The following is a 22870-nucleotide window of genomic DNA, read 5'->3' as shown; positions in this document are numbered from 1 at the left end:
TTGCATGTCAGCAGCTAGGGATGCAGAACCCCAGAATCCAGACGCCCCCTGCACCCATCTCCTTGATAGCTGGCAGCCTTCATGGCTGAAGCAGGGGCTAGCATACCTGCAGTTTTCACCCCCCTCCGCCCTAAGACAGAGACAGTCAGTTGCACAAGCACCGATGTCATGAGTTTTGCCTGTCAGCAGCTAAAGGTGCAGGGCCCCAGAACCTAGAAGTCCTGGATCTATCTCCTTGACAGCTGGCAGGCTTCGTGGCCTCAACAGGGGCTACCATCCCTGCAGCTTTCATCCTGCTGCACCTTAACACACAATGTCACCCATGTCACAAATTTTGCTTGTCTGCAGCTTGAGGTGTAGTTTTCCCAAAGCCCCTGTACCTATCTCCTTGAAACTTGGCAGGCTTGAGTTTTGCTTTCAAGACTTTGAGGTGCAGTTTCCCCAAACCCCTGCACCTATTTCCTTGAAACTTGGCAGGCTTCAGGCCCTCAGAAGGGGCTACCATTCCTGCAAGTTTCATCCAAATCAGGCCAGAAATGACAACGTTATAGGCTGTTTTGAGCTCCCCCATTATAGCCTATGGGTGAAACGTCCAAACAGCAAAAATCTTTCGACGAAATGAAATGGAACAGTAGTTATGAGTCGAAACAAAACGTTATTCTGTCAAAACAGAATGGTGCCATTTTGCACAGCACTATTTCTAATGTACAATTAGACGTCTGCAGCTGGCTTTCTCAATTGCCTGTGTGAGTTTTTGTTTTTTTTTTACAAAGGAATAGAAGAACAGAAAGCCATGTTAAAAAGAAAGATGCAATTGGAAAGTCACAGGCATTGGCAGATGAAGGAAGCCAGCTTCACCACCCTATGGATGTCACCAGCTTGGACTAACAGGAGCCATTTGTGCCAATTCTCATTGCTTGGGAAGTTCTAGATAAAAGACTTTTCTATATTGCAGACAAATAGAAAGTGCTCTCCATTGCTCTGTTCCTTATACTATCAGAGCAGGAGGAAACACATCGAGGATGCAACCTAGTGAGATGTTACCTACATATTATTCCGTCTCAAGGCAAGGGCTGTAGACTCAGCCACGCAGCGCGAGGCATATGCTAAGGACCATTCGGAGTGGATGAACTCTGAGAGGCAGGGCATTCCCTTCCCCTAAGCGTGTTTTACAGTTGAAGGTTCCTATTGATTTGATCCATACAGAGCAAACAGGTCTCTTACCATTTATTTGTAGTCGGGTTCCCCACCCTCCCCACACACCTTTCGTGCAAGATAAGAATGACCTGAATTTTAAAAATTCTTCTCTCTCACTCCTTAAGAATATCATACCCTATCCCCCCTCTGAAGCAGAACAGGTCACACAGCGAATGAACACAAACACAGGTTTCCATCAATAAGTTTAATCAAAGTTTGTTAAATACAGAAGATAAATAGAATAATTTAAACATCTTTTCTTGCTGGGCAGTGATACACAGCAAGTGCTTTGTGATTAGTGTGGGCTTGGCTTGTTCAGCGTGATCCTGCTGCCTCAAAGGAGGGAGCTACTCACTTGAAAGGCTCTGGCTCATCCCATTTTCTTGCGTTAATGGTGCCAGGTTATAGTAATGCTCCCACTGAGGTGTAAATCTGAAGGCGGAAGAGGTCACATATCTTTTCACTTGGCTGCATGATGAGGAAAACGGTGCTGCACTTTTGTTTTGTACATCTCCAATAAGATGGGGCTACGACACTTGCTACTGACCATCAATCCTGGATGCAAGCATGAAGTTGCAAGGAACACCAGCTCTCCTGCCCTCTCCTCCTCACTACAGAAAGCAGCTGAGTACTGATGGGCACAGAAGACTGAGCCAGGTCCCTGGATGGCCTTTAAAAACAACCCAAGTTTTCTTATCCCAAAGTCCTAACATCATGGCTGCCACCTACCCATACAAAATTGGACCCTACGTATACACAGAACTCTCTGACAGACAAGGAATCAGTAGGACACTTAATTCCACAACTCTGGCTTATTTCTGTGGGTAAGTCTCATCTGTAACAGCAGTAGGGCTCCAGGCAGGACACATCCAGCAGATCATTGCATTCTCAGATGCTTAGAAGGTGACTCAGCCTTGCAACTAACTTGGCTACCTGAGGCAGGCTAGAATGACAGAAGTGTGTTTTCTGCTTTCCACAGAGGCCCCACCAGAGATGTGCTACCAGTAGCATTGCCAAAGAAACATTTAGCCTTTTAGAAAGTGTGCAGGAGATTGCTTCTCCTCTCGCTCCACCTGTGAAGAACCCATAGAGCAGGTTCAAAGGGCAGGGAGCACTTCAGGTCTGGTTTATGTGATTATAAGACTTGTAACTGTGCATACCAAGGACGTACAGCTAAAAAGCACAGCACACAAATGAAGGCCAGAGCAGTACGCACACCTCACACCTCCATATGCTACCATGTCAAGTCTCCTGCAGGACTGTTTTAAAAGGCACCTGGCCAATAACTGAAAACAAGGCTGACTGATACTAGGAGCTGACCTTCCTCTTGGCATCCAACACAGGCTCTGGTCCCATCACTGCATACAAACATCCTAACCTGAGGCAGGTGGGGAGAGAACGGGAAGAGAAGGGTCCACCTCTGGGAGGACATAAAGGAAACTTCTCATCTCAAGCCTACCAGCCAGAGATTCCAACTGCATGCGTCTCAGGGCATCACACTGGCTATATGGCTCTGCCAAAACCCATCTCCAAAAGGGAAATTCCAGCATTTCAAAAGAAGGTCCCAACCATAAGAGGACGTTGCTGTAATCACACAATCATCCTGGGTGAAGTGCTGCAGGACACAAGGTGCAGCCTGATCCTGGTACATCCTTAAATACCATCAATGCAGGAGTCTATGGGCAAAGGGCAAAGAGGAGCCAGGAAAGCCTTGGGTGTAATCCAGGAGCCACAAGTGGGGCTACGCATGGGTTTTGCCAGACACAACTTGCTGGGAAAGGGCCAAGATCAGGACACCGCACCTGATCCAGCCAGGGATATAAGCTCCTCACTACCTGCTGCTCACTACCTGACAGGCCAGGGCAGCCCCAACAGAAGTCAGAACAGCCCCATGCTCTAAGGGAACATCAGGTAAATGCTGTCATCCCCACAGTTTGGGAAGCATCAGATACCTTTGATGTGCCTTGGCTGCATTCCTGCATATGGAGCAGAAGTGTCGGACCCCTTCGTCACTAATGTCTTGTCTGCTCTCCGGTCTGGGTGCTTCCACGCCCCAGCAGCACTTTGACCCTGACAGGGTGAAATAAGTGTAATCCTCCCTGTGCCAGAGGTCAGAAAACTCCTGGCAGGGCTCGAGGGAAGAGGAAAAACAGCTGCCTGCAGCTTGCACAGGAGGCTTTCTGGAGATTAGCGTGACAGAAATGGAGAATGGAGAAAGCTTGTGAGGAACAAGCTCCCAGGTCTCTTCTTTGGGGAGCAGCACCTAGGATGTTCTAAGGTTTCTACCAGCTGACAGCCCTGAGCTGCCCTTTCCCCGATGCACTTTCTGCCTCCAGCAGACAATTAAACACTCTCTGCTTTGCGGTGGGAAGTTATGTCAGGCCAGGTCACCACTCCAGGCTCCAGAGCACTTGCCAGCAGAGATGGGCTTCTCACCTGGTCTCATATTAGGTCTCCCAGGTGTTAATGCCAAGTGAGGCAACTGGACTGATCACTGCTGTCCCCCGGGCACCAGCACCAGACTACAGACCTTTCGGGGGGGCGGGAAATGTTAAATAGAAGCCAACAACTGGTTTCAGCTTAAAAGCTGAAGGCCTGAGAACACCTCAGAGCACCTTAAGGAGAAATGCCTGGTCTCTAACATCAAATGCAGTCTATGTTCAGGTCCGTGGGCCAGTATTGGTCATCCAGGTAGTGGTTGCTGTCTGTATTACTGTCTGTAGGGCTGCTAGGGAAACTGTGAGGAAGGCTGCTGGCAAGTTTCTGCTCCCACTCCTCCTCCACCAGTCTGTAGAGCTCCATGGATGTCTGAGCATCTTCCACTGATGAGTGCCCCCTCTGGCCAATCTGACAGCAAAGGAAAAGAGCCACGTTAGAGTGGACAGTCAGCAAAGATCCTGCATGCTAAGCTCTCATAGACTACTTATCCAGCAGGTTTTGTTGGACCAGATTCAAATCCAACCAGGCCTCCACCCACATCTGCACCTCCAGCTTCTATGTGTACTTGGCCCACATCAGCCAAGCACTGCCCTTACAACACCCCTGGGAGGTGCAGAACCACTCACCTGAATTTTCGTATGCAGCAGCTGCCGCGCCAGACTCTTGAGAGAGACACTGGCTTTCAAGGGGAATCCTGCCTTCTGGTTCAGCAAAGGGATCCGACTGGTATCGCGAGTCTGCTCTTTGGGGTGAAAATATTTGAGGGCTTGGAAGTCATTATGTATGGCATGGCCCACCACGATCTTGTTTTTCAGGATCTGCAGGACCTGGAAGGGTCAGAGGGGGGTGAGTTGGGCAGCAAAGCCAAAGTAGAGCCCTCCACTGCACTGACTGGTTTATCTAGTCAGGCTCCCTAAGGAAATTGATCCCAAAAGTCCTCCAATAACTATCCAGAGACACCCTACAGTGAAGCAGGAACAAATGTCTCAGAGAAGCTGTCTTGCGGCACCCTCCAGGGCAGGTTAAAAAATAGCAGGAGAAAAGCGGAAGGCAGAGATAATGGTACATGGGGAGAAGCAGCCTAGACATGCAGAGCATCCTGCTTTAGGCTGACATGCAGCAAACCAGACTTAAAGCCAGGACTGGGTGGTCAGGGGTTGACAGGTCCCACACCAATCAGGCCTCTACTGTGCTGGGGTTTTGAAGAGCTCCAGAGTGAGCCTGGAAGGAGGACAGGTGACAAAGCCTCCCTGCCTGCCGCTGTCAGAGCAGCCCACCTGCCCTAAGAGGGAACAAAGCGAGACCTGCCCTCCCTACCCCACCCCCATGCTTACCTCTCTCTGCGCAGCTTTGAATGGGGTCGCATTCTGCAAGTGCCGCTTGGTGATCCCACTCCACCGAGTCCTGTAGTCCACGATGGGGCGCTCCGGCCGGATATATTTGTCGTAGACAACGTCTCCGTTGTAGCTGACCACTGTGCATCGTGCCAGCTCGCTCAGCTTCCCACCAGGACCCGTGCCCACCATCTCGCAGTCAATGGCTACATATTTCCAAGGTCTCTTGAGTGAGCAGGACAAGGAAACTCTGCCCGACTTGGAGCTCCCAGGCAAAGATAATCTGCATGCCAAGTCCTCGGGTGGTGAGAGGAGGCGCTGCCCTGCTGGACCCTCAGGACTGTCTGACTCAGCCTGTGACCGCACCTGCTTCGACTTGGTGAGCTTGGCATGGGTTTCTCCTGCAGGCTGCTCATGCACCACGGATGCTGGCTGCCCACAGCTGCCGGTTTTCTTGGCGAGTGGCTCCTGTGCCATATCTGCTTCTGGCAGCTGGAGTATAACTGGCTGGACCTTTTGTCCCAGCTTGGGCCCCAGGAGCCCCCTCTGCTCCAGCAGAGCCCTGCGCTTCATAAACCGCTGGTGCTTCCGGCTCTTCTTCTTAGTCTGAATCTGCAAGGCCTGACTGTCAGCCTCCGCTCGAAGGCACGGCTGGGTGTTGGACCGGGCACAGCACGGGTCCCGCTTGGCATAGTAGTACTCCAGGAGCCGGCCCTCAGACTCCTTCTGCCCCAGCCTGCCGGCCTTCGCTGGCCTCAGGACACTTGGTGCTTGCCCCTTGCCAGCGGGCATCCTGCCAAAGCCAGCCAGGGCAACAGGTTAGTCGGTGCGTGGGCAACCAGGAGACGCGTCACCCGCCGCCGTCCCCTCCCCCAGGGGGACCGGGGATCTCCTATGCTATGGGCATGGGGCCAGCCTAACCCCCAGCAGTTACACGGCCCGGGGGCCTCCCACAGCAAGTGGGGGCGAAACAGGCGGCACTGCCACGGGCACCCCCCACCCAGCCCTGGGAGCCGGATCTGCCCTGAGCTCGTGAAAACACCCACGCGGGGAACGAGATCGTTGCCCCGAGCCCACCTCGGACCCGCGCTGCCCCGCGCCGGCTCCACGTGTCTCTCCCGGAAGTAGCTGCAGCAATGGCTGCCACATGCCCGGGCAAGTCCCGCGCTCCGCCCCGCCCCGAGCCGCCTCATTGGCTCCCGGGGCGGGCTGATTTGCATAAAGGGCGGGGCGTGGGTTTTTTTCCCGGGAATTCCGGGCGGGTGCTGGGGGCGGGGCTGCGCGGGCAGCCTCGGCCCTGGGGCGGGAGCTGGGGTCTCGGGGCTCGGGCAGAGTGAGCAGACGGGGCTGGTCTGCTCTGGCCCTGGACCTGGCCCTGGCCCTGGGGCTTGCCGGCAGGATGCCTGTCTGGCTTTGGGGAGTATCCAGAGGGGGGAGGATACCATAATGAACGCTAAGTGTTGCGGGGGAAAGCCACTTCCTTGGCAGGGACCCGGGTAATACATGTTTAGTCTCCTACTCTCACTTCCAGTGGGAAGATCTTGGCTATAGGCTGACTTTATGGCAATGGGAGACTCCTCCCTAGCTTGCTCCTGTAGCCATACGGCTGCAGGCAAACGAAACCTGGGGGCAGCCGAATCCCAAGCCAAACCCTGGGCACCCAAACCTTAGTCGTAGGATGTCTGCCGGAGGATAAGAAAGCATCTGAAACCCCAGGTGGAGGTGGAGCATGCTTGGTGGTAGTAGGGCTGCATACGGTTCTTGAATGACTCCCGATTTGGAATTGATTTGGTTGATTTGACTTGGGACACACAAGTATTCCTTTATATATTTAAAAAAAAAAAGGGTGGGGGGGCCATGGGTATCACAGGTGTGCCCAGCAACCTCCATGGCAGGCCAGAGCCCCGTGGTGCAAGGCACTGCACATGCCCAGAACACAACTCTGTTAGCACTTGGGAAGAGAGATTTGTATAATCCAGGTGTGATTGTAAAGGCCAGTGTCTATATCTGGTGGTGTAACAGCTCTGCACGACTGACTTCTACTTGCACCCTGTTACATCAGTGGAATCCCCAGCCTGTTTGCAGGCTTTATAGGCTGGGCGATTTTATTCTGAAGCAACAGTGTCTTTCCCTGGTTTTGCTTCAGGTGTTTCCCAAGCAACGTAAGCCAAATGGCAAGGAGCATTGCACCAAACTAAGGAGGGGCTGAATGGGGGAGGAGGGAGGGAAGGGGGTGCCAGGGTAGTAACTGTGGCTACAGCTACATTAAGGGCTCTTCCCTGGTGGAGGAGGACTCATTGTCACCCTGACAAAGTGCTTCTCTCAAGGTTGCAACTAACCCAGCAAAGCTGCGCGCTGCGTGAGCATAGTAAAACCATAGTAGATCCACCCCCGCAGACCAAACAAGCTCTGCTCGTGACAAACAGGGTTCTGCTGTTAAAACAGTTTCTACTTGACAAGCATCTACTGGCAAGGCTATGATGGCTGTGGGTGTCTTCACCTTTTAGGACCATGCCCATTACTTGGGGTTTGAATTCTTGAAGCATCTCCTTCAGAGAGAGTCTAAGGGAGCATCTAAAATAAACACAGTCAGGATTTAGTTTCCGTTAGGTGAGCTGCACTGGTCTGAGGCCGTGTTTAGGGTATGTGTGGGGCTCTTATCTTTAAACCTGCTGGCATGCTGGGTGCTACCCCGGTCTCTCAGACCTGTGCAAAGGAGAATGGCAGGCAGTTGAGCCCTGCTCAGAATCTCATACCTGGCTTGGCTGGAGTTTATGGGAGCCTTCTTTGGTGACAAGAGACTTGGCTGCTCCAGAGCACAGGCCTCGGTGTACACTTGGGACAGGGCAAGGCCTTTCCAGTTAGCAGCCCACAAGGGCTAGCACCCCTTGGGCTGCACAGACACTCAGAGAAGCACCGGTTCCACTTCACATCAGGGGTTGCAACCCTTAATCCATTCCTCTGTATTTGGTACCTTTATGTATTTATTCACTGAGCTCTTTGGGCCAAGAGAGAGCCCTTTACAGATCTGCTGTTTCTTCCTCTACTTTCCAATATCTTTCCCCAGGAAAACACAGCTCTGAGGTAGATGAAGGACCTGGGGGTTTTTTTGATTTTCTTTTGGAGGAAACTTGTTTTTTCACTCTATGATGTTTGAGCCTGGACCAGGATGGATTTACCCCACTGACCTGACACAGTGGGAAGAACTGAAAGCATCAAATGGACTGTAATGAAATCACCCAAAAAGCACAGGAAATAGGTCATGCTAATCAAATTAGCCCTTGGCTGCCAGCCAGGAGGCTGGGGGAGTCCGGTGCTTGCCACTGTGGACTGAAATAGGCCATCCCAGTCCTAGCTTTGTCTTATACACTGTTTGCAGGGGACCAACCACTGCCAGTGCTAGACAGGTTTTCTCCAGCACTCACCCTACCTCTCAGAAGTTGGTGTCTGTAGTAAGGGAACCCCAGGACTGGGGTAGTGAGAAGTATGGCAGGCAGCACTGTGCCTGCCATACTTCCCTTCCCCTATGGATAGGTAATGGTGGAGACAAGGAACCAGAGAACATGTATGGCCCACAGGCCCTTGAATGAGGTGCTTCCAGATGTACACAGAGCTTTGCCCTCGTCTTGTTTTTGCTAGGTCAAAGCCCAATACCAAAGCTGACTTAGTGAGTGAATAGCATCCCCAGCCTGCAGACAGGTTTGCTCCACTTGTGTTGGAGGCCTGCATTGGGATACTTAGGAGATGACAAGCTTGCCAAATGAAGAGGAATTTAGGGAAGGAGCTGTCTCAACCACAGGCTGCTACTTTCAGCTCCTACAAGGTCACAGTAAGGTTCGAGGTCTGCCCCATCTCATGATGGTGCACTGGGTTGCTATGGGTAAGATGCACTAGTTCCAGGAGCCAGTAACATGGAGTGATGTGGTTAGCCTCATGTCTGCTGTTTCACTCAGGTCATCCAACTGGGTCAATCCGCTGCTTTTGGCAAGAGCAGAGCTCAAGCGCAGGCCTCTGGGTCTGTGGTGAGACGCACTTTGCTCCTATGCCCCACACATGGCCTGCAGCTCCTACAACTCCTTAGCATCACCTGAAAGGCTGGGAGCAAGTGTATGGGTTCATGATGGACTCCATGGCCCACCCTGAGATGAAGGAACCATGGTCTGGGCCAGGCTACCAGGGGTAGGAGGGCTGGGGGAGGGGGCTTTAATTAGTAGCTCTGTTTCAGATGGGCTGGAAATGAGCTGTCATTGTGTATTCCTCCCTCTTCTTGCTCCTTGCTTTCCAGTCACAAAGCAGAGAGATGGCACTTGCCCTGGCAACGCACTGTACGTTTGCATCAGTGTCTTCATGCTTCTTGTGCAGCAGGTGTGTGTGTTAGAGAGACCGTGCAGCTCTGTCCAAAAAACAGAGGAGCCCTGCCCGGGAAGCACTGTTACCCCTTCACCTGCAGACCCCCAGCAGGCACTCCACGTTCTTTCAGCCACCGCCCAGCCCACGCTGAGCCTCCGTCTTTATCTGCTGCAGTATCTATTTCCTCCCAGCCGCACTGCAGTATCTGGCCATTTTATCTGTCAAACTACCGCATCTCCCAGTCTAGCACTGCCTTAGGAATCCAGACAAAAGGGCTGGAGCCCAGCATCCTGTTGCAGCCTGTTGCATGGCTCCTGTTCTGTGCTGGAGGGGCTCTCAAGTGCTGCTCTGGAGCAGTCTGAGGGCTGCAGCGCCTTCATTAGCCACCTCAGACAATTACTGTATTTTAATTCATTATCCCAGGCCCCTCTTGGGCTCCGCTCCCTCCCTGGCCACCTCTCATTAACGACGGCCGCTTCTGTCTGGGTTCGACTCTGTACTGCTCCTGCCAAGATCCTCGGTGCCTCCCCACATTGCAATCCAGGCCTAGGAGCGAAATGACAATTTGCACTCTCTTCCAGTGCAAATAAGATTTCTAATAGGGACAGGCGCCTGCTGGGTCCTTCAGCAGTGGGCTGGCAGGCAGCAGGGCCACAGCAGAGACTGCAGAGAACAATGTGCAAAGCAAGCTGGGGGAAGGTGGGTTGGGTAAGCGCTCTCAGAAAGAAAGGATGGTGGAAACAGGAGCAGTTGCTGTTGGGCACAGGGCTTAGTGTGACGCAGCCAGACTCAAGGGCCCTGTAATGGGGAGGGTTTTGTTCACTGTCTGGTGAATTTTGGGCCCCCTTCTATTACTGAGCCTGGATCAGGTAGATCCAAAGACTCAAACTAGCTACCACTCCCCACTTAAGGTAGCGAAAGAGGATGACAGGGAAGCACAAGCAAAATGAGCATGGATTCGACACGGCTGCTGGAAAAATGTCATGTTGACTTCTACGAAAAATCGTGAATGAAGAAAGGAAGGAAAGGTTTCATCTGAAATGCTAGCAGAATTTTTCTGACTCTTCCGCCCCCTCCCCTGGAAGGGAGTAGGTTTGAGGGGAGGGATTTTTCTTGCACAGCCAGACTGTTCCAGCTGTGGGCTTCTGGCATTTTCTTTGAAAAATGTCCATTGCAGTAAAAACCTGGTTTTGTTGGAGAAAAAAGTATTTGGATGAAAAAAAAAAAAGCCAGTCAGGCTTGTTATGGATGCTGTGAATCTCATCTGATCTCATTGACCCTTTCCTTTTACTTCCTTTTCTTCTTCGCTTCATCCCCCACTTACCCTTTCCATCCTGACTGACTTGCTTTTCAGTCTTCTCTTTCCATATTTCTCTGAAAGGCAATGTCTCTTCCTCTCCTTTGTCTTTCCCCTCCTTCTACTTTTCTCCTCCTGAACGGTCCCTGTTGTGTAATCTCTTCTTTTGCTCTCCCCTGTTTTCACTAATCTCTGTAACCCCTTCCTCACTCACCCCATAGTCTCTCTCCGTAGTCCTGCCTCCTTTCTTTCCAAAGGCACAAAGGAGCAGACCCATCCCGCTCTAGCAGCGGGTGGTATGTTGTGTATATGTGAGGCTGTGAGTTCCCCAGGACTGGGCTTCTGCATAGGGAATGTGTGCAATAGCAGGGAGTGTTAATGGTGAGATGCTAACTACATGCCAAGGCACTGCATTCACTGGGATCAGCATTCGTTTCAGACTGGGGAAGCATCTATTTTGTCTTCACATGTAGCACCATTGCAATGCATGAGATGTGGCAGCATATCTTTCCTGATGATCATCTTGCCGTTGGCAGACTAACCCGTTTGTCTCCTTTCCTGGGAGCAGTATGTGTGTGGCTTTTTGTCCCTCTGTATTGCTCCTATAAATGCTTCCTGCCACTTACTGGCCTGTGGTAAATTCTCCATGGCTTACACTCCTTCAATCAAGACTAGGTTTCTTAGCTGGAGCAGAAGTTACATGTGGGTGCAGAGTGGCTAGGGGAGGGTCCACAAGCTGTTGTGCAGGAGGTCAGTCCGAAATGGCCTCTTCTGGGCCAGGGACAGTGGCATTCCCAGATGGGACCAGTCACTGTGCACAGCATTAGGTAGGTGGTGCCTAATGAGGAGGCCATGACAAGGGCACAGCCTTTGACTGCTCTAGCAATGGGAGGCCAGGTCTGTCCCAAGCCCATGACTATGGCATGGGCTTATTCATCTGATGAAGGAGCCTAATAGAAGCTGAAGAAAATGGACACTTAAGAAGAAAACAGCATATAGGGCTGTGAAACCAGCTCCCTGCTAAGCCAAAGGCACAGCATCTCCATCAGCTAGCCAGAAGGCCTCAACCCAGCCCTTTGTGCCACCCTGCTGCATTTGCTGAGGGCAGAGCACAGGGGCACATAGTGTGTCTGCCTTCCCTCTGTGTTTCAGTGCAGCCCTGGTCATTTAGGTTGCTACAGCCATTCAAATGATTAGGACACTCTGCCTAGCTAGGGCTAACATAAAAGATCTGTAGCGACTGGGTGTGTGCTGCCCTACAGCCTCCTGTGTCACTAACACGCATGGAAGTCCAAGAGCACAGTTCTGTGTGTGCACGCACACGTGTGTGAATGGTGTACACGTGCCTGTGTGAGTTGCTCTTAAAAGGTACTTAAAAGGTGGAGTGCCTTGTTGTTGTGGCGTCGATAACTATGGTAACTGCAAAATCTCCAGTTCTGCCTTGACAAAAGTAGGTGGTAAGTGAATGGTGCATGCGCCTCATTAGAGGGAAGAGGGAAGCAGATCTGGTTTGTTTGCTGGCTGCCGGCCAGCTGGGGTCTTTGAAATCATCAGGGAGGGGTGGGGGGTTGGACTCTGGAAACCTGCTCCTGGTTTGAGCTCTGGGGAAGCCTTGCTACTCAAGGTTGGGCTGCGGGGAGGAAGTGTGACGGATGCTTCTTCCTTCAACCCTTCCTCTCCGTCCCTTGCCACCAGCCAGTCAATCGCAAGAGGGCAAATAGAGCAGGAGGTGGGGGCAGAGCAGAGGGTGAGCAAAAGGCAGGAGGAGGAGAGTGGGGTGGGGAGGAAGGTAAAGCAGTCCAGAGGAGAGCAGGTGAGTGCAGAGGGATCATGCAGAAGACAACCGGACTGCAGAGACCCAGGGCCAGTCCTCATCTAGAGCCCCCCCCACAACGCACAGATGCATGACTGGTCTCCATCTCCTTTCTCTTTCTATCTCTGTCACTCTCTCCTCTCTTGGCTCTTCCCCTCCAGCTTATGCTGATGTTCAAGCATTCGCTAATCTTGATCCAACCACTGGTAGGCAGGGCAGATTCCCTGCAATGGCAGGGGCACGGGGCTGGGTGCTGCATGCCAGGCCAGATGTCGATGTGGGTTTCAGACCTGCCCTCTTGTTGCTTTCCCATGAAACGCTCACAAAAGCAACAACTGAGGTGATCAGAAGCAGAGAGGAGGCATCCAGCAGCCCCTGGGTCTCCATGAACTGCAGACCTCACGTGTTTCACTCCCCTGGTTATATATGGTGGCAGGATGGGAGGTAAAAATGATGCGGAGAGTCAGAAGCTTGCAGCAGGTACCGATGTGTGACCGAGCTGTGGGTGAGCAAGGCCGTGCACCATAAGGCAGACTGTGACTTGTTGTCGTGAGATGAGCCATAGAACAACAAAATCACTAGTCTTCCATACGGGGTCAGGCAGAAGAGCTCGGCAGAGAGGATGGCACTGCCCTCGGGGGTCAGGCGAGCGTCTGCAGTAGAGAGGATGATGCCCAATTCACACCTCACCTGTGCTCTGTTCATCACTGAGGAGCTAAGGGAATGCCCACCTTGCATGTCCCAGACAGTGTGTGCCTCCTTTGTGCCCACTTTGGACAGGGATACATCTCACAGGCCTAATGTCCAGCTGACAGCCTGCGCCATCTCTGGAAGATCATGATGTCTAAGGGGGCCAGAGAAGGCCCTGCAGTCTGGTCTCCTTGGATCTATTTCTGTGTCTGGGCCATAGGATGCTGGTCAGAGCGGGGGCTTAGAGATGCACCTCTCGGCTTTGATTTCCAGCTCTGCTGCTGATTCACAGGGTAGTGTTGGGTACATCCCACCCCACTCTGGGCCTGAATTCTCCTGTATGTAGTTTGGGACCAGTAATGTCCAAGCTAGAAAACTGTGAGATTTAATGAGCCGGTTTAAAGGTGGTGTCTAATGAGGAGGCCATGACAAGTCACAGCCTTTGACTTCCCTAGCAATGGGAGGCCATGGCTGTCTCAAGCCTATGACTATGGCATGGGCTTATTCATGTGGTGAAGGAGAAGATGAAGAAAATAGACACTCAAGAAGATAACAGCATATAAGGCTGTGAAACCAGCTCCCTGCTAAGCCAAAGGCACAGCATCTCCATCAGCTAGCAAGAAGGCCCCAACCCTCGGGGAAAGGGGGTGTCAGTACCAGGCCTTTCTACTAGGTGTGGCAGTGATGTTGTAGCCGTGGCTGCCCAGGAGTTATGTGAGAGGCAGGGATGTTTTAGGGGTGACAGCTCTTATTGGCCCAGCTGCATGGTTGGAAAAAAGTTAGACAAGCTTTGGAATGCAAAGCATTCTTCATCAGCTCTGTCGGATGTGACACTCCAGCGGGTTTATAGCAGTAACCGGTCAGACACTTCCTGGGAAAGTTATTACCTGCAGCTAGCTCCTCATGGAGAAGCCCAGCCCGGGACCTTTGTTGTAGCAGTAAAACAAGGCAAACTGGTTTCAAATGAATGTCACAGGACAATCTCCAGTGCTGCCTGGGCATGCTCAGACCTCCAGGATGTAGCATATAAATGTCCCTTTCTCACTTGCTTTCAGCATGTTTCACTATGGAAAAGACAGATGGAAAATTGACCAGAAGCCAAGGAAATGGGCTCTGCTGTGCAGACAGCTTGCCTCCAATTGGCTCTGCTCACAGCAACAGTGAGCTTGGCCCTGCTCACAATATCTTGCGAAGCCTATTCCCTTCTCCTGTCCCATTGCTCTGGAGCACAGAGGGAGCAGGAACCAGCAATGGAGCTGCACAAGATCAGAAATTTGGGCTTTCCCTTTAGCTTGCTCATTTGGCCTTTTGGTTAGGGGCAAATGAGACCAGGGGCATTTGAACTCCAAGGCCTCCAGGCTTGGGGCTTGCATGTAGGATGCCTGCCATGGACTTGGGGGTATCTGAAGCCCCAGGCTGAAGAGTCTGGGAAGTAGGATACTTGCCCATGGCAGCGCCACACAGACTTGAATGATTGAGTGCTGTCCAGTTGATGCAACTCAGAACTGATTTGGCCTGAGACACAAAATTTTTAAAAAGGCAGTATTATTGACTCACAGATCCCAGTGCCCCCAGCCAAGAGCAGAAAACCTGGTGTTTCTTTCATATAGGAGGCCATGTGTATTCTGAATGGCTTCCTCCTCTCACCCATACCAGACTGACACCAGGGGAACTTGTTGGACCCACAGGAAATTACGTGCAACTTCATCACCACAGGGGGAATAAGGACTTGTGCTGGGTGGGGGATTTTGCCGCTCAGAAGCTCTTGTTGCCTTCGGCTGTCAGGAACAATTTGATCTCCGCTTTGCTCTGAGCTTTGTTGCTTTCCCCTTTCAGCCACCTACCTGAAGGCTTGTTCTGTCCTTTCAGAAATTAAAAGGTTTAAATCAACCTCAAACTGTAACTTAGTATTTCTCGTGTGCGTGTGTGTGTGTGTTCCTGTCCTTTTGTGCCTTTCTCCTGGCCATTAAACCTCTTCCTTAAATTTGCAGCTCTCTTGTTTTGAACACTTCTTTTCTCTCCCTGCTGCTAAGCTAATTAATTCCCTTCTTAATGACAGGCTTTTAAGTGGCCCACAATAACTTCCTAGGAGGGCCCTGGAAGGTCTTGGAAGGTCCTTTTGTTTTGCTGAGATTTCTAATCTTGTTTATTGGATTTGGTGAGACCATGAGCTGTGGCAGTCGGACATTTTTAATTCGCTGTTCTCAGGGGATCTTTGGCCCTGCATTATCCCCTCAAGTAGCTTGTTAGTAGGGAGGGATTTGATTGTGAAATGCTGCCTGCATTCACTGAAATGGCAGTGAGCTTGGGCAGGGAAGAAACAAGACCGTAACGGCGCAGGTATGAGTGAGACAGGAGCTTGAGTGGGAGGCAGTAGCGCAGACAAATGGAGCAGTGTTAGGCATGCGTCAGAGGGGATTAGATCTGGTAGGTTCTCTTCATTATTCAAACTGTTCTTACTATTTTGCTTTCCCTTCTCTAGCTTTTTCCTAGTCAGGTGGGCAATTAAAATCCCCTTGTGTTAGCACATTTCCTAATGCAAAAGCTCCTGGCCCCAAAGGCACACTGAAGCACTGCCTTGTGCATTCAGGCTGCGTTGGGACTCCAAGATGGAGACATTTTGGTAACCGAAGGGAAAGAAGAACCTCTCTACCACATTTTTTGCAGTGCAGCAGCTGAGCATTTGCAACACCTTAACACAGAATCATGCCCATTTACACTTCTTACAGTGCAAATGTCACTGGCATGCGCCCGTGCAGATACCCTTGGAGAACACCCCCCAATATTTAAATATAAATATTTAAATGGGAATTCTCAAAGGAAATGCAATGCTTTTATGCCCACCCACAAAGAGATATTCGCCTGCAAGGATGTGACTTACCTGACCAATCACATATTGCCATCCCCACTCCAGTACAGCCTAGTCACAGCAGACTGTGGGAGACCAATCTGGAAAGCAAAACACGCTTGCAAAAAGAAGTGTGGATGTATTTAGAGTAGCGCGTACCTTTGGGAAATGTAAGATAGTGTGTGGGCAGAGGAAGAGGCCATGCTTGTCTCATAATATGTTGTGAAATATTGCTTCAGCAATACGGGCTTTTGGATTTTTTTTTTTTTTTGGTTTGGGTTTTTTTTTTTGTTTGCATGACAGAGATCTTTATAGAGCTGAAGTAACGTAAGAACACTTTCTCTCTCTCTCTCTCTCTTCTCCCCCCCCTCCCCACTTCTTTTGTTCCCGTTCAAAAGCAGCCAGCAGGTCTGTTGCATTTGATGACCTTTACATAATGCTGCCTTGTCTTCCTCAGTGGCCTGGAAAGTACAGCTAATGTACCTGAGAGGATTCGTAGACAGGAGTCACCAGTGTTGTCCTTCAGCTGTGTGACTGCAGAGCACCTGCTGAGTGTGTTTGCAGCATCCGGTGAGTCTGGCCAACTTGCAGCAGCTATTCTAAAAAAAAATCTGATGGAAAGAAAATGCAGCAAAAAGAAATGACACAGGGGTCGACACATGTTGGCAGAAATGGGTCATCCTTAGCTCACACATGCTGCTGGGGGGGTGAAGGGGAAATGGGATGGACGCAGCAATGTGCACCCTGGCTTCTCCAGCCAGCAGAGCTGTGTGAACTCTTGTTAACACTGGGTTGATGTCCATCAGTGTGTTGACGTCCTTTATGCTGCACACCCTGCTTTTGATTTATGTGCATTTGCACTGGGTGTCCTGCTTGTTGCATGAGGCATAATCCCTTGATAAAACATCAGACAATGTCCCAAACCTCCTGAAATCAATGGCAAACCCATAAATTAGGCAAAGCCCCCTTTCAATACTCCAGGGTGTGGCATGTGTAAGAGGTAGGCTTTTCACTAAGTAGGACTCATTGTGACCTCTACAGAGAGAGTTTTTCAGAGTCATCATTTGGGTTGGCCAAGATTATCAGTGACTGTTCCCCACCTTAATCAGTTATGATAGGCAAGGCAGATGGCCTTGAATGTTTCCCATACTGGGGATTTCACCACATTTCTGTTTTCTCCCATCACCAGACTGCTGGAGTTGTAGAGTCAGATTCTATAGCCACTTTGCCTTGTCAGCCTGAAAATGGTTGGGTCTTTCCAGAGCTGGGGATCCCCAGAGGGCAAAGACCCACCACAGTTGATTTTTACACCAACTCTCCTCCCTCTACAGTCCCTGGGGAATGGAAAAAGCATGGAGGGAACACAGCATTTTCTATCTACCCCTGACAACCTTTTAATTACCATAACTAGATTGAATAAAATTAGAGCAGCTCTTGGCTGTTCTAATCTTTGGCAATGGTAGGACTATTTTAGACCCAAGCCCAGGTTCAGGGATTCATAACCAACTCCTTCAGCTGCATCCCGAATCTGGGCCATAGAGTTTTTTCCTAAATGTCACCCAAAATTTCCCTTCTACAGCTTAAGCCCATCATCAATTGCTCTGTGACCATTGACTAATGAAACTCATAGGCTCTTCTCTTCAGAGATCTCCTTCTCTGCATCCAATCTTGTCAATCAGTGCTTGTCCAGGCAGAACATATTCCTTTCCTTTAACCTTTCCTCAGTCATCTTTTCATAAACATGGCATATTAGCAAAGGACAATTGCCACAAGTGTATGCAAAGCTTTAACATCCCCCTTTAAGAGCAAAGAAATCTTTGCATGGACAATTGTGGGGCTAAAAAAGCAGGCTGAGTTCTTCCATGCCTATTATCTATTGCCTTTCTAAGTAAAAGGCCATTGGGGTTATCTCTCCCCAGCCAATCTACGTCTCTACCCTCCACTTGCTCACAGGCATAGAGATAAAAGTCAAATTGCTTAAAATGGCCTTAAATCACTACATTTGAATACAGTGGATTCATCTGATTTGACTAACCACAATTCTTATGATGTGTTTCTTGCATTATCTCATTATTAACAGGAGCTCAGAGCTAGTTTTAAGCTGTTGACTATTACTAAAGCCTCTTGCTGAATTTTGTGTTTTAGAAAGATTAGAGAACAGCTTCTGCAGGAAAGCAGAAAAAAGAGTGGCACAGCAGTTGGTCAGCACGCAATAGATTAGGTCTGGACAATTGTTGCCCCAAACATCTGCAACATTCAGTCAGATTATGGCCCTGACTCTGACAACGGATCTGTGTGGGTGCTTCCGCTATACCTGCTGACGTGTTTGGACCTATATCTGAGTGCAGTGGTCTAATTGCACTGATTCAGATGTGGGATCAGGGCCAAAACCAGTACATAAGCTTTGAAGAGATTTGTGATCCCCTTTTTGTTCTCTGCAAGCTTCCCACTGAACTGAACTATTTTGTTGCCAACAACGTTCATGAAAAACAAGTTTTATTGCTCCCCCAGTGAGCGTGGTGGCATGAAAGTGGGTGTAGGATGCATTCACTGCCCCCTTTTTGAAATCTCTCAGTTGTCTTTCCTTGCCTACAAAAGTTCAGGTCATCTACTCCAAGCTCAGAAACTCTATCACGTGACATAAGTCTCCAAGCAGTCTCTGCATATAAGCCAAAAGTTAGGCTGAATAGTTTGCCAAGAGCCTAAAACCTTGACATCTATTTGAATAAAGTATTTGGACAATTTTTGACTAATGAACAAATCTGTAAAACTCTGGGTAGGTCACGAAGAGAATAACAGGCTAAATTAGGCGAATGAATAATTTACGACAAGTAATTGGCCCTCTTCCGAGTGAGAGAGGAGAAAATGTGTTCTTAGGGGAGTTGAACAGTTTGGATGCCTCCAGTTCTGATCACCAGCAGTTTTCCCTTATTTTTATTTTTACTGCAATACAATACAGGTATTCTCATTGCTACTACAATAAAACCTGCTATTTAGAGAGAAACTGGACACATTATGTATATAGCCCACCCCAGCTGGATGCTGTAGATTTCAGGGGTTGGCAGCCTATAGCCTATGGATCCGGTCCATGGAGACATTGGATCCAACCCAGAGCTGCAGGGAGAGGGGACTTTGGCAGCATTTGATGATGGGGGGCTTTGCCCACACTATGCCATGCCACAGCCGGGTGGTGGGGGGCCTTTGTGGCAGGTGGATTCATAGTGCCGCACCATAGCTGAGAAGTGGGGAGAAGTGGTGGCCGGAGAGGTAGCAGCCTCCTTGGATCTGAGTTGGATCATTCTGACTCAGCACCAAAAAGCCCTGCTGTAAAACAGTGGTCTGTAAAGCTCTTGGCTTGAGGGTCAAGTAAAGTTAGTCAGTGGATATTGAAGCTATGTTTGTGACACACACCGTCACAGGGTCAAAACCAGGCCTTGGGCAAGCTGGTGCATCTCATTAGAAGTCAGTGGAGATGCACAGGCTTATAGCAGGTCACAGTTTGGTTTGCCCTTTTCCCCTGTCTCTGCTCTCCTGGGACCTTGCTGTCTCTCTGCCTCACTGTCTCCAGCCTCCTCCTCTCTCCTTTTAATCAAAGGGCCTGTAGAATAGAGACATCTTGACATTTGGAGTGGGTAGGGAGACAAATAAATGTGAAGTCCCGGTGCTGGGAGGAGGCAGTGACAGGCAAGAGCAGCTTGGCGGCAGTGGCAGACAATTAGCATGATCATGTTTATGAATGCAGATCAGCAATTCCAGGTGAGGTCCCTAATGGTGGATAACAATGCCTTCTCCCTGCCCAGGGAGCCAGGCAGCAGGCAGAGGGCTCCAACAGCACCAGCAGGTTCCTGCTGTGACTCCAAAATGCTTCATTTCCCAGTCGCAGCCTGGACACGTCTCGTTTTGTCTCCTATTATTGAGAAGCTGGAGTGCTGCCTACAGAGCTGAGTGGGGCTGGTGCAGACTGTACCATAAAACTATTAATCTCTTGCTTCTTTTCTGTGGCTTGCATAGTCATCCCATGGCCATGTTTCCACCCTCCCAGGGGTCATTGTGAAGGGATGGACAAGTGAAGTGATAGCAGAGGGAAGAGTTATTTGTGCAAATGGATTCATGTTCTTAAGGGAAGTGGCTAAACATCAGGGTTTTGCCCTCCTCCATCACTGCTCCTCCAAGGCTCTCGGGTGTTTTATGAACATTGACTAACTAAACTTTGTTCAATTACTTTTGGGGGTTTTCACTAGGAAATCTGGGTGATCATTTTTAGCTCGTGTGAGTGAGCAGATGGAAACATCTAAGTCTGGATAAAGTATAGTTGGAGGTTTTCACGTTAGAAAGATGACTAGGAGCTTCACCACCTCTCTGCTTGTTTCCCAGTCTGGGAAGGGCTGATACAGCTATAGGGTACGGGTGGTGATGGGGTTGGAAGAGTTCAGCAAAGCTGTCAGGGCCTCAAGCTCCTATATGAAGAACAAAGAGGGCCCCATTCACATATTGGAGAGAGAAAGGGAGGGAAAGAGGTGGGTCCATCCCAAGAGAACAGCCCTGAGGGTTGATAAAGATAAAGGACTCTGCTGCCTGAACATTGGGATGTTCCCAGACCTCCCAAACTTCTGGAAGCAACTGGACTAGCCCTTCTGCAGGGAGCCCGAGTGTCCCTGGGACCTGTGGGGGCACTGAGACATCCTCCACTCACCTGTGGCTCTGCAGAGGTACAGGACATGGAAACAGGGCTTTCTTCCATCAGCCCCCAATGGTCACCTGACATGCTGAGCAGGCAGGCATAGGTAAGAGGGCCAGGCTGTGTTCCTCAGCCTACAAGCTGGAACACAGGGTGCGAAAGGGGATATAGAAATCGGTGGAAGCAGCAGGAGGCTCCTCTGCAAGAGCCTTCTCAGAAGAAAAAAACAGTCCAGAAGAATAAGATGCCCCCTAAGTAAATCCACAGTGGTTCCTATTTTGCAGCTGCTAGACTGAAGGGACAGTGGGTTTACAGTAGGTCTGAAGTCCTTCCTCCACCCCACCCCGTACTGTCTGGAACAGATGCCCCATATTGCTGCAGTTCCCCTGTTGCTGGACTCCTTTTCAATGCCATCTCATCTCCAGCTTTGTTTGCACTACTGGCCACCTCCCAAACTAAACACTCTAGTCCAGGGGTTGGCAACTTACAGCCTGCAGTCTGGATCTGGCTCACAGAGCCCTGGCTTCATTGGCATTTGGCAGCAGGGGCTCTGCCTGTGCCCTGCAGCAGCCAGATGCCTGGGACTTGTGAAGGGGAGGTCTGGCCATGCCACACTAGCTGGGCATCAGAAGAAGCAATGGAGGAGTCTGGGTTTCAGACCCCAGCTGGATCACTGTGGTCTGCCATCAGAAAACACTGCCAACCCCTGCTTTAGTCCCATTCCCTTCATATCCATCATATCTCATTTGTTTCCCTGCAGTGCAGTCAGCGTGTGCCCTTCTCAGGCCCCTTGGACAAATGCAGAGGGTGACCCACTAGGAAGCAATTCATGAAGGCTTTCCCTTTCCAGGGGTTCTGTTTTCCAGTGGAAACCCTAAGGGGGCCAGACTGTCTCTGTTTTCTCCTGGGGCTCGCTGCAACACAGGCTTTCCCTGCCGGGATACTTCTCCCCTTCGCTTGAGAGCGCTCTGCAGGTAAGGGTTTAGTTCTCTCCACGTTCCCAGACCTGTCTAGGGGCTTCTTCTGTTTGCTGCATCTGAACAGGCTCTGCAGTTGCCCTGTTTCAACCATTCCTGTGTCCTTCACCTTTACTGTTGGCGCCGCTTGACTTCCAGATCCTAAGGGGAAGGGAGTGAGCATAGATTTTCCTCCTCCCACTCCCCCTGCTCTTCTACACATGCAACAATTGATGCATCTCCAGGAAAACCAAGGAGGTGATTCTTCTGCTCTACTCAGCATTGGAGAGACCACAGCTGGAGTACTGCATCCACTTTTGGGCACCACACTTTAACAAGGGTGTGGGCAAGCTTGAGAGAGCCCAAAGAAGAGCCACCCATATGATCAGAGTCTTGAAAGGCAAGCCATATGAGGAGAGGCTGAGGGATCTGGGACTCTTCAGGCTGAGGAAAAGAAGGCCGAGAGGGAACCTGATAGCAGCTTATCCAGCTACACTAGGGGAGTACATCAAGGACTTGGTGAGCAACTGTTCACCAGGGCACCCGAAGGGAAAAGGCCACAAATTATTGGAAGACCTATTCAGGCTCAGCGTTAGGAGAAACTTCTTCACAGTTAGGATATCCAAACCGTGGAATAAGCCTCCTCCAGAGGTGGTGCAATCGCCTACCCTGGATATGTTCATGAGGAGACTAGACAGACACCTTGCTGGGGTCACCTGACCCCCAGGTATCTTTCCCGCTTGGTGCAGGAGGCTGGACCCGATGATCTCCTGAGGTCCCTTCCAGCCTTACAATCTATGAATAAAAAAATTCAGTATGAGGGAGGTAGGACAAAAAAACCATTGAGGGAGCAAGGCTGAAAAGAATGGAGCTGGGTACTTGAAAGAGGAAAGCATTCTCCTTTCCTTGTCCTGCTGGGACAGAGCTACTGGGCTCAGCTCAGGGAGTGCTCTTGAAACCTGGATAACCTTGCATCACAAAGAGGAGCTCTCTGGTCAGGTGTTTGTGGGAACAGAGCAGATTCCCATTTGTGATCATCCTCCTTTTTCAAGACTGTGAGTTTCAGCACTGTGGAGGGCCATCCAGCAACCACAGATGGAAAGAGACTGGCTGTCTTCCTAAAAGACAGGGTCAGGCCCAACCAGTCACTATGGGCTTGATGCTGCAGTCACCAACAGAGGATCAGTATTATGTATGAGGTCAGCCTGGATGACCAGTATGGCTCCTGACCTGAGTCCCTGGTGGCTCTTCTTCCCATTACACTGCCC

General features: G+C 50.4%; 1 protein-coding gene across 1 annotated transcript; it reads right to left on the bottom strand.

Annotated features, from left to right (window-relative positions):
- Positions 1-1387: 1387 nt before the first annotated feature.
- AEN (apoptosis enhancing nuclease) lies at positions 1388-6086 on the bottom strand. Its single transcript, XM_090029576.1, has 4 exons — positions 6048-6086; positions 4971-5763; positions 4263-4463; positions 1388-4044 (listed from the first exon to the last, which is right to left on the bottom strand). The coding sequence occupies exons 2-4, from the start codon at positions 5760-5762 to the stop codon at positions 3841-3843; spliced, it is 1197 nt and encodes a 398-aa protein (XP_089885702.1). The 5' UTR covers position 5763; positions 6048-6086; the 3' UTR covers positions 1388-3840.
- Positions 6087-22870: the final 16784 nt, after the last annotated feature.

The sequence above is a fragment of the Crocodylus siamensis genome, chromosome 15, assembly GCF_052110815.1.
Source record: "Crocodylus siamensis isolate JL-2025a chromosome 15, ASM5211081v1, whole genome shotgun sequence".
Taxonomy (NCBI): domain Eukaryota; kingdom Metazoa; phylum Chordata; order Crocodylia; family Crocodylidae; genus Crocodylus; species Crocodylus siamensis.
This window is presented reverse-complemented; position numbering and strand designations above follow the sequence as displayed.

Excerpts from the sequence above, each read along its gene's own strand:
- AEN (XM_090029576.1), bottom strand. The coding sequence starts at position 5,762 with ATGCCCGCTGGCAAGGGGCAAGCACCAAGTGTCCTGAGGCCAGCGAAG. Across the intron at positions 4,464-4,970 it reads TCAAAGCTGCGCAGAGAGAG|GTCCTGCAGATCCTGAAAAA; the intron begins GTAAGCATGGGG and ends TGACCCTTCCAG. Across the intron at positions 4,045-4,262 it reads TGCTGCATACGAAAATTCAG|ATTGGCCAGAGGGGGCACTC; the intron begins GTGAGTGGTTCT and ends CTTTGCTGTCAG.